This window comes from Elephantulus edwardii, unplaced genomic scaffold (genome assembly GCF_000299155.1).
Source record: "Elephantulus edwardii isolate Elephantulus edwardi_28Jun2011 unplaced genomic scaffold, EleEdw1.0 scaffold00471, whole genome shotgun sequence".
Taxonomy (NCBI): Eukaryota; Metazoa; Chordata; class Mammalia; order Macroscelidea; family Macroscelididae; genus Elephantulus; species Elephantulus edwardii.
Genome location: NW_006400221.1, coordinates 218,073 through 230,053, shown reverse-complemented (window position 1 = coordinate 230,053; position 11,981 = coordinate 218,073). Strand labels below are relative to the sequence as shown.

Below are 11,981 nucleotides of genomic sequence, written 5' to 3'. Positions count from 1 at the left end.
GATGGTTTTGAAATTCGAGTGGGACAGACTTAAGGTCATATCTTGGTTCCCGTGGACTTGATTTCATTTTCCTCAACTTCAGCTTGAACTTGCATATGAATAGTTGGTGGTTTGTCCCCCAATCAGCATCTAGCCTGGTTTTCACAGCTGATATAGAGCTTCTCCACCGAGTCTTTCCACAAATGTAATCTATTTGATTCCTGTGCATACCATCAGGAGAGATCCATGTGTATAGCCTGTGTTTATGTTTTTATAAAAGGTATTTGTAATAAATAAATCATTGAATGTGCAGAACTCTATCATTATATTTCCAGCCTCATTTCTCTCACCCAGCCCGTGTTTTCCAGCTACTGATCCTTCTTCCCTGTTCCCAACTTTTGTGTTCCAGTCGCCCATTATTATTAATGCATCTTGATTGCATGTTCAATCAATTTATGACTGTAAAAGTTGGTAGAAATCTTCTATTTCCTCCTCTTTGGCTCTAGTTATTGGTGCATATATTTGAATGATATTGGTATTCACTGGACTTCCTTGTATGCGTATGGATATTATCCTGTCACTCACCACATTGTGTTTCAAGATAGATCTAGAAATGACTTTTTTAATTATGAAACAAACCCCATTTTTTCTCACCTTTCATCCCCAGCATAGTAAATCATATGATCATCTGATTCAAAATGTCCCGTGCCAAGCCATTTCATTTCACCAATACCTAGTATGTCAATATTTATGTGTTCCATTTCTTTCTTAACAATGTGCAATTTTCCTACACTCATGCTTCTCACATTCTATGTTCCAGTCACTAATGTCTCCTTACAGCTGTTCCTCTTTCTCCATGTTTCCATTTCTAAGATCTCAGTTTTAATCGCCATGTCTGCTAGTCCAAATGATAGTCTAAGTGTGCTCTATTGTACATAGGGCTTTCGAAGGCCTGTAATTTTGGATGTGGATGGCCAATCCTTCTTCCTAGAGTAAAACTTAGATGAGAAAAATATACATTATTGTATATGAAACATAGAATTTGAAAGGTTCCTGATGTAAATAATAAAACCCATGAAATGTTTTATTGAGGCAAGTACACTAAAAATGGTTGCTATAGGAAATATCAAAGATTGCTGAAATCATTTATTAATACAAATTGCCGTAAATGTTGTTTCTAGTGTTTACCATGTTGTTGCTATTGCTATTGTTGAGTACTCTTGATTCAGAACTTATCCATAGTAGAAAACCCTTTAGATACAGTAAATCCCATGGGAAGATATTGCCTATATTTCTCCTGCAGGGCAGCTGGTGGATTTGAACCACATTCATTTGCATTGGCAGCACAATTCCTTACAACATAACTCCCTATGAACTACACCACCAGAGTGTGTGAACAAACCTGAAATTCACTTTTTAAATATTTCTTTGATCTATTCTTTGATTTAGAATATCATTCCTCTCCTAACAGACAGTTTCCAGATGCTTTTTTAAATAACTCATTTTATTAAATAACCAATTTATAAAGTCATACTAATGCATTGGATTGGTAGAAGAAACCATGTCTTCTCATTGTCCCATAATAAATATTCCCAATGGTGGTGGTGGTGGAAATGGTGTCAGAAGTTCTCCCCAATCCCTACTTTTTTCTTTTTCAATTTATTTACAACAGTATGGAACCAAAGTTGAGAGGCAGATCTTACATTTCAGGAAAGCTGTACTAGTCTTTCAATCTATGTTGGTTTAGGTGGAGCCCCAGGTTAAGTTGTTTTACACACTACCTACTGCCTCACCCAATCTACCCAACCAATCCTTGTCTGCCTTTCCTAGCAATCAGCTTGAAACACCCCAAATCTGAGCAGTTCCAACTTAACCATGTACAACAGCTTAGTATAGAACAGAAGCCACTAAGCCCTCTCATCTGAACTCTTAATTTATAGGATTAAATATCCTGGAACAGGGGATGTGAATTGTAATCAGAATCAAACAAAGATTTTTAAGTAAGTCATGACAGAAACACTAAGAACAACTGAATTATACTCCAGAAAAAGTTTTAGCTATTGTTCTGAAACATTCCATAAGAAAGGGCCTCCAGGTATAAGCTCTGCACACAGTAGGAGCTTTGGCCAATAGTTTGTGACTGTGAGCCAGATAATCTCAGGCTTGTCTGGTATGGGAACTGTTGTTTTTGGCTCATTCCATAGTTAAGAGTTCTTCAATTCCATTACAGAATTTTCTCCAATGTATTACAGTTGTCCTTAAAGCTCTTTAATTTGAGAAATTTTACTTCAATTTGGCACTTTTACTCTTCTGATTGGAGGGGAGGTGTGTAACCTGGATGGTTGCTGGAGAGCCTTCAGGAGACTGGGTAAGGTCTTTTGCTGCTGACTAGTGGTGTCACTGAGAGCTCTCACTTCGTGCTTTGACCATGGTGGCCAGCTCAGTCAGGTCCTGTTGATAGTGCAGGTACTCACTCTGGCTATCTCATAACCATCTACAAGGGTATTAATGAGGGCCTTGTGAACACTCTTGAAAGGAAGAGCAAAAATTCTTGACCATTAGGAAATGTGGATTCTGGCCTTCAGTATGAAATGGGATCTCAGATGCATGGATGGTGTCAAGAATTTTGATCCTTTACAGATAGTTGTAACACTTTTTATTCCTCTAGGCTTCCAAGTGTAGCAGTCTAGCATCATTAACTGCAAGGAGCGGGGGCTCAAATTTGGTATACTGAACGCTTGATTGTCAAATATCAATCTCCTCTTTCAGACCCTTGGGAGCATTGTGTCCCACAGGGACATGAATTCCTCTTCTAGATTTCATTGCAAAACACACGATTTGCCTCTTCACAAAAATAAAAAAGAGGACAAACACCATGCTCTCATATGCCATCACCAGAATGACATTCACTGCAGACAGCCACTTACTCCTGGACACCGAAGTCATCTCACCTCACACAGAGCTGCTCTGCTGTACTTCGTTACCTTGCCTCGTCAGCCAGACTTCCCTCGAGGCAATGGCACATGGGTTTCCTGGAGCTCCATGGCCATTTCCTTACCGGGGAAGGCCAAGCAAGATCTATCATAAAAGCATGATGCTTGAGGGAGGGAACAGTCCAGCTACTTCTTAATGCAGCCCTCTCTTTCTAAGATTAGAGCGCTTCTATTTTTCCTCCAAACATTTGTTCACTTAATCATAAAACGCAAATTAATCTCTACGTGTGTTAGGCAGGATTTACCACAGAGAATAGTTGCTCTTATATCATGGCTGACATGTCCTATAGAGACAGAGAAGATTCCCAACTTTTAGATGTCCCTGTAAGGATATCTTGTCCAGTCTTTCTCAACCACATTTCATAAAAGAATTGATCTTTAATACTCATCCTAAGATGTTTATTAAATATAGTTAACTTATTTCTTCCCTCTGTATTTCTGTAAAACTTAATTATACCAGAGAATTCATCTGAGAAATCTTTTAGGCACCCACTCTTGAGCCTCTATCTTTTCTCACGCTCCTTCCTTTGTCTAGAATGGTCTTGCCTCTTGAAAAACATCTACATAGCCTGAAAAGCAAACTTGAATGTTCCCTCTTTTGTAATGCGTCTCTTCTACCACATCTTCCATTGTTGTTAACAAGCTTGGTAGCCTCCTCTAAGCCCAAACCTCTACAAAAAGATGGGGAAATGCCAGTCTATAGTACTTAGATTGGTGTTGGTGGGAAAATTCAACAAGGAGAAATGTTGCTGAGAACACAAGTAAGAGTAAAGAGAGAGGGATAGTAGAACGATAAGATTTGTAAAAGAAGAAAAAAAAGAAAGTGCAACAGGGGTGTGTGTGTGTGTATGTGTGTGTGTGTGTGCATGTGCATGCACGCTTCCTATAAGCAGAAGAATAGAGAGAGGCTGGGTACCATAAAGCAGAGCTCAGTAGCAAATCTGGCCCAGTTTAGAACCAGGTCTGATGTTATTTCCTCTGAGATGTCATTCTTTGCCCTAGGAACTGCATTGGGAAGCAATTTGCCATGAACGAATTGAAGGTGGCTGTGGCCCTGACCATTCTCCGTTTTGAGCTGTCACCAGACTCCACCAAGGATCCCATCCCTATTTCAAGAATTGTGTTGCGGTCCAAGAATGGGATTCATTTACACCTGAAAAAGATCCACTAGTGCCAGTGAGGACAAGAGCAGGCTTATCTCATCTATCTCTCTTGGATAGTCACTTGCCTCCTATCCTGTCTTCCTTCTGCATATCCTCCAGTTTCCTATTTTCCACATGCTTAATCTTCTTCTGTTCACTACATTGTCTTCTTTTTTCTACCAACCTTTTCCCCAGTTCCCTTCACATTTGTCTAACATTCTCCACCTGTGTCTCTGATTGTGCATCTAACTCATGATCATAAACCTGACCACCAGTTTGTCTATCCACCTATTTATTGATCGTTCCCCCCTGTCTTGCCTGGCCCTGTGCTGCTATAACAATTACCAAAAATGTAGTACATAGAAAGAATACAGATTTATTCTCTTCTAGTTCTGGAGGTAAAAAACCTGAAATGGCTTCATCAGGTGAAAACCAAAGTAGATCCTTCCCTCCAGAGGATCTCAAGGAGAATCCATTTTTACATCTTTTCCAAGTTCTAGAGGTGCTTTCATCTGGAAAGTCTCAATGAGTTAGCATATACTCAATGGCAATGCTTTCAGAGCTGTTTCCCTTCAGTTCTTTCCTTTTTGGTTTCCTCGTCAAAGACAGTAGTATTTCAAATCTCTCCCTTGTTCTGCCTTCTCTCTTATCATCCACTCATTCATTAATTGCCATCAAGTAAGAGATGACTCATTGTTGGGCCTCCAGTGGGTTTTCAAGAGACTAAATCACACAGGAGAAGGTTGCCCTTTTTCTCCTGTGGAATTACTGGTGGATTCAAACCTCCAGAAAGATGCCACCTACAGACTAGCAGTACAATTCCCTGTGGACTAAGAACTTCATAATAATTTGATCTCACTCAGATAATCCAGAATGATTTGTCCATTTCAAAATTCTTAATGTAACTTTGTTTGCCAAGACTTTTTTGCTATAAAAGTCGCAGTTACAGTTTCTGTAAGTTTGTAGACACGTGTGAGTGCACTGTTTTCAGTGTGCCATAGGACCCTCATGACTGTCTGATCTGTCACACCTGAATCTCACCTCTCAACACAATTTATCATCTGCTCAACTCTCTTCTTCTTTTCTCACCTCTTCTGCCCAAATAAAATAAATTAAACAATGCTTTAATAGTGTTTGGTCTCCTTGGGATGGAAGAAAATGTCAGAGAAAAGAGGTTATCAGGAAGTCAGAGAAGTCTCTTCTGTAGGACAGGTTGATGCTTTCTCTGTGATGCCCTGGATCCTGTGTGTAGCTTCAAATAATCTCAACCTAGCCTTATACTTGCCCATCCACCCACACAGTCCCCACTCCATGTAGTCCTACTAGATGACACTCAACTCAGCCCCTGAAGGCTACAATTAGCTAGATTTCAAGCCAGCACTCAGGGATGAACTTCTCCCAGGACACTTGACGTAAGTGCTGCAAGACCAGGAGCAAGAGCACTACTACAAAAAGAAATAATGAGCTGGAACAGGTAGTTGATAACACCAAGATGGGCTCCGTCACATAAACACAATTTATGTAAGAAGAAGTGCCAGTCCTCACGCTGCGTATAGAGAACTTCACTTAGGGCTCTGAGTTGTCTACTTGCAATATACAGATTATTGATATTGTTTACAAAGCGTCCAGTCATAAACTGGTCCACACCAAGACCATAGAGAAGAATCGCATTGTGCTCATTGACAGAACACTTTGCCAGCAGAAAAGTAAGTTTCATTATCCTCTGCTCCTGGGCTGAAAGAGTGAGCAAACTAATGCTTGTAGAGGAAAAGATTTTTTTTAAGTGACCAAGGAAAATTCAGAAAAATTATGATGAAAGGAAAAAGAATGCAAAATCCAACAGTCTTCTGGAGGAGTGATGCCAGAAAGGCAAGCTTCTTGTGTATATTGCTTCCAGACCATGCCAATAAGGATGAATACATAGCTATTTGTTATATTACAAGGCACTAGAGCTCTACCTGAGGAAAAATCAAGGCCTGAAAAGGCAAACAAATCACCCTCCCTCCCATCTTAGCTCATACATTAAAGATTTTTTTTCCTTTAAAAAGAAAATAGACTCAAAACATACTACACAGCTATTATAACCAAAACAGAAGAGTACTGACACAATGACAGAAACATAGACCAATAGAAAAGAATCTAGGACTCAGAAATTAACCAAACTATGTATGATCAACTGGTATTCAATAAGGAAACAAAGCCTATCAAATGAGGAAATGACAATCTCTTCAACAAATGGTGCTGGCAAAACTAGACAATTACCTGCAAAAAAGCTAAGGCAGAATCCACATCTCACACCACAAAAAATAAACTCACACAAAAATAAATTCAAGGTGGATCAGAGACTTTTATCTTGGTGAAGTTGAAAACAATAAAATCACAAGAGACAAAACAGGACAAAAGTTAGAAGGCTTAACTATGATATAAATAGGCTGGCAAATATAGCCAGAAATGCACAACCAGAGAGGATAATGATGAATGGGACCTTGTAAAGATTAAGTCCCTGTGTGCTTTAAAAACTTTTTCCAATAGGGTGAAAAGAAAACCAGTGACTAAGAAAAAACATCTGGATACAAATTGACATATTTCAACTTTGAATACCAATTGATATATTTAAACAAACAGACACTACCCTGGATGAGATCACTAAGTTGTGCCAAGAAATCTGGAGGACTACCACCTGGTCAAATGATTTGAAGATAGCTGTATTTGTTTCCATTCCAAATAACAATGATCCAACAAAGTGTGGAAATAATCAACAATATCATTAATATCACATAGAAGCAAGATTCTGCTGAAAATTCTCCAAAAATGACTGAAACAATACATCAACAGAGAACTACCAGTTGTGTAGGCTGGGTTTAAAAGAGACCATGGTACTGGAGAATATTTTAGCTAATTTTAGATGGATCTTGCCTGAAATCAGAGAGTATCATAGGAATGTCTATCTGTGTTTCATTGACATTTGACGGTGTGGATCACAACAAACTGTGGCTGACTCTGAGAAGAATGAGAATCCCAGAACATTTGATTGTGCTATGTAAAACTTATGCTTGGACCAGGAGGCAGTGATCAGAACAGAGCAAGGAGACATGCATGGTTCAAAATAGAGAAGGGTATATGTCAGGGATGTATCCTGTCTCCTTATATTTTTAATCTATATTCAGAATAGATCATCAGGGAGGCTGGGCTATATGAGGAGGAATGTGGCATCAGGCTTGGAGGAAGATTCATTAACAACCTGTGTTATGCAGATGACACAACTCTGCTTGCTGAAACTGAAGAGGACCTGAAATGCTTGCTGCAGAAGGTCAAAAACTGTAGCCTTCACTATGGATTGAAGTTCAACATCAAGAAAACAAAGATTCTCACCACTGGACCAATTGGTAGCATCAGTATGGATGATGAAGCGTTTGAGATAGTTAACAGTTTTAGTTTGCCTGGTTCCACAGTCAACACTCTTGGTAGCAGCAGCCGCCAGGAAATCAAGAGATGAGTTGCATTGGGAAAGTCAGCTGTGAGGGACCTCTCAAGAGTACTGAACAGCAACAACATCAGGCTGGAGACTAAGGTGCACCTTATTCGGGCTATAGCCTTCGCAATTTCATGCTATACATTGGAGAATTGGACAGTGGCTAGGGATGATAGAAAGAGAATTGATGCCTTTGAGCTGTGGTGCTGGAGAAGAGTGTTGAATATACCATGGACTGCTAGAAAAAACAGGTTTGACCTGGAGAGGGTGAAGCTGGACTGTTCTTAGAGTCAAGGATTCTGAAGCTTCGTGTGACATATTTTGGGCATGTTGCAAGGAGGTACTGGTCCTTGGAGAGGGCCATCATGTTTGGCAGAGTGAAGGGACAGTGCAGGAGAGGAAGACCCTCGATGAGATGGTTCGATTCTGTGATTGGGGTGGTGGGAATGAGCGTGTTGGAGACGGCAAGGTTGGCACAGGATAGAGCAGGGTTTAAGTCTCTTGAACACAGGGTCGCTATGAATCACAAGTGACTTGACAGCACATAACCACTACCACAGCAACAAATCGAAAAGGAGATTTCCCATCTTTCTCCCATGGAGCAGCCGGTGGATTAGAACCATAGGCCTTTGGGGTAGCAGCACAACTTTTTACCAGTAAGCCATCAGAGCACCCTGGTCCTAGATAGAGTCTGAGATAAATGTTGCAAAAAAACCCCTCGGTTTTTTAGCTACCCTATGAGCCTGCAACTGAATCCCTGTGGTACAACTTGTAGCAAACAGCAGACAGCTCTATAAGGTGAAAAACATCACCAGAGAGGTACTCAATTATCACAGCAATCACCATAAAGAATCACAAAACCAGAATTTGCTTAGGATAAACCTAAGAAATAAAAAGGAAGAGAGAGAATACAGGGAAGAATGAAAACAAGAACTGCAGTGATATAATGGGAAGAGTGGTGGCACAGTGTGGAAAATATACTCAATGTAATAAAACCAACTGTATGTGGCTATTGAATGGAATACTAATATATGCTCTGTTGCTGATTGTCGTTGAGTCAAGCACGACTCATAACAACCCTATGAACAAAAGACCTGAAGCCTTTCTATAACTATCATTGTTTCTCAAATTTCATAGTGTCTCCGGAGGCATGTTGTTTAGGAAGTGGATGCCACTCTTGCTTCCAATATGCTCTGTAACTACTTAAATCACAATAAATTTATAAAGGTTTGTTGCATGAATGGACATATAAGCAAAGAACAATGCTATGCAATGTTTAAAAACAGGATTATTATCAATCCAGCTGTGTACATTTCCTAGGTTTGTGTGGAAAAATCTCACAAATGTGGTGCCTAAAACAGCAGATAGAAAGAGAATTGATGCCTTTGAGCTGGGGTGCTGGAGAAGAGTGTTGAATATACCATGGACTGCAAGGAGAACAAACAGGTTTGTTCTGGAGAAGGTGAAGCTGGAATGCTCCTTGGAGTCACGGATTCTGAAGCTTCACCTGACGTACTTTGGGCATGTTGCAAGGAGGGATTGATCCTTGGAGAGGGACACCATGTTTGGCAGAGTGGAGGGGCGGCAAAGGAGGGGAAGACCTTCGATGACATGGATCGATTCTGTGACTGGAGCGGTGGGAATAAGTGTGTTTGAGATGGCTAGGCTGGCACAGGATAGAAGAGCGTTTAGAGCTCTTGTACATAGGGTCGCTATGAGTTGCAAACGACTCCATGGCACATAACAACAACAAAACAACAAAAATATATTCTCTCACTGTTCTGAGACATCCAAAGTAAGTATTGTTGAACTGAAATCAAGAGGTCAGCTGTCCTTTTCTATCCCTGAATGCCACAGTGTTAGTGGATCTCCTGCCTGCACAGGTGACAGTTGTGGCTAGACTTGATGATGCCACTGTTTTCAGGAAGGGAGTCTTCTATGTCTCTTTATAAAAAGAAAGACAATTTCAAGGTACTCATGAAAATTGTTTCCATTTCTCTCTCTCTCTCAACAGACAATCAGGATATGCGGGTTTTCTAAGGTCATTGTATTGCAGTGCCTTCCTCTCTTCAGGGTCATCACTTTCCAGAATTAGTATTTCCCATTTCTGGTGCTGTGCTTTTCTCAGTTCTCAAGGATTTAGCAGGTAGATTTCTCTCTCTAATTTTCTCAGTCTTGCTCACTGCATTTTGTATTTCACCTACCAATATATCTTCCCACTGTACACGAAGAGATAGTTGGCATTCTTTCAAATTTCAAATGCCTTGTATACCTCAACAACTCAAACCATATACCTTAAAATTTGTGCCTGGTTTTGTGTGTCATTGAGTTAGAGCCTACTCATACCTAACTGATTTTCCAGCAGATTTTCAGAGGCTGTAAATCACAGGGGAGATTTGCCCTTCTTTCTCTGGAACAGCTGGTGGATTTGAACCACTTGTCTCAGGCTTGGCAATGCAGCTTCTTACCATTAGATCATCAGAGCTCCTTTGTAGGTATTTATTAGAAACAAATAAAAATTAATCCTTAATTCTGCAAAGCCATTAATTTGTTAATTACTTTCAGAAAACTGCTTGTAAGCAAATTGTCTTTTCAAAATTTGGTGTCCCCAGAATTCATTACTTTTTCCTTGGCATTAGCTGCAAGTCATGTTTCTACCACAAGATGGCAGTTGAAACTTGAGTAGCTAAATTATTAGCTCAGCATTAACTTAATTCTGTTCCATTTAATTCCATTTATTCAATTATGAAAATACTTCTTAAATGGATATTTCATGTGTAAATTAGTGTTTGCAACATGAGAACACAGATGTTAAGACGTTTCTACTGCTAACGTTCCAATCAAGAGCAGAAATGTATTTTACAAAAATAAATACCTCTACCTCAGCCAAAGCAAAAAGATAGACAATCTTCTCTCATGTGATTAACTACTACCTCTGGAAACCTGCTGGATTTCAGCTGTGGGTTGGTTCCAACTTGACTGCACATAACAACAATTCAGCCAGAAATCATCATTAATTCACTTTTTAAAAATAATTTTGACATCTTTATTTGTGCTCTCTTCTAAATAGCATTCGTTCCCTACCCTTGATGGCACCTAACATAAAATAACAAAATGTTCCGGGGACTGGTACTTCTCTGAAAAGTGCCTTTTAATGAAACGCTAATGACACTATGAAGGACAGAGAAAGGTAAGCAGCAAAAGCTGGGATAAAGGATGAAGACAGGCTGCAACAATCTTGTGAATGTGGGTTGGCAGAGGTGGAGAAAGAACATGCTCAGTAATGCCAACACGAGTCCAGACAGGAAATGGAGGTGGACAGTCAAAGTGAGTGACACAACAGCCTTTACAGGGATTAAAATGCCAGTGGAGGTATTTGATGCTATCCTATTAACAATGGAGAGATAGGAGCATCTGCAGTTAGAAGTGGGAGAGGGAGGCAAGGAAAACAGTAAAGTGCAAGTAAGATTATTGTTATTATGTACCCTCAAGTTGCCCATGACTCATAGCAACCCTATGAATAACAGGTGAGTACCTTTCCCTGTCTTGCCACATCCACATGATCTCCTATATGCACAATCCCATTTTTGCAGTCACTGTGTCAATCCATCTTTTTATTTTTTTTTATATTGGTTTACATATAAAGTTCATATGCATTGTTTTTCACACCAGACCTTTCTCCTTTCCTTTACCAATCCTTTTCTCCACTCATCAAATTGTGTGACCCTATGTTTTAGCTCTTCCTCCCCTGGATCCTTATACATGCTCTACAATAATTGTCCTATACAGTACTTGTCTTTACAAGATTGAGTTCACTTGGCATAATGCTCTCTGGACCCTTCCATGTTAGATAGTAGTTTACAAAATCATTGCTCCTTTGTGCTGCATAGTATTCCATTGTGTGAATGTGCCATAATTTCTCAATCCATTCCATTGTGGTTGGACATCTGGGCTATTTCCATGTTCTTGCTAAGGTGAATAATGCTGCTACAAACATTGATGTACAAGTCTCTGTTTCCACCTCAGTTCTAATTTTCTCAGGGTATATTCCAAGCAGTGGAATAGCCCAAATGAAATCTCTATGTTCAGCTTTCTGAAGAAATGCCAAACTGCCTTCCAGAGTGTTTGTATCATTTTACAATCCCACCAACAGTGTATAAGTGTTTCTATCTTGCCACATCCTCTCCAGTATTTATTACTTGCTATCCTGTTAAATTTCGATTTTTTTTGCTGCCATTTTTAAGTTGTTATTATTATCATTGTAATTTGAGTGAAAGTTTATAAAGCATATTGATTTTTTCCATTAGATCACTCATACACGTTTTGTCTTACATTAATTAAATTGTTGTTGTTGTTATGTGCCATCGAGTGGCCTGAAACTTATAACCACCCTAT

At 39.6% G+C, this 11,981-nt stretch overlaps 1 protein-coding gene across 1 annotated transcript in view; it reads left to right on the top strand.

Annotated features, from left to right (window-relative positions):
- The window catches only part of LOC102867299 (cytochrome P450 4A11-like), a 21,385-nt gene extending 17,242 nt beyond the window's left edge, over window positions 1–4,143 (top strand). The window contains exon 12 of the mRNA XM_006902916.1: window positions 3,975–4,143. Within this exon, the coding sequence (XP_006902978.1) occupies window positions 3,975–4,143 (169 nt within the window). The remainder of the gene's footprint in view (window positions 1–3,974) is intronic.
- Window positions 4,144–11,981: the final 7,838 nt, after the last annotated feature.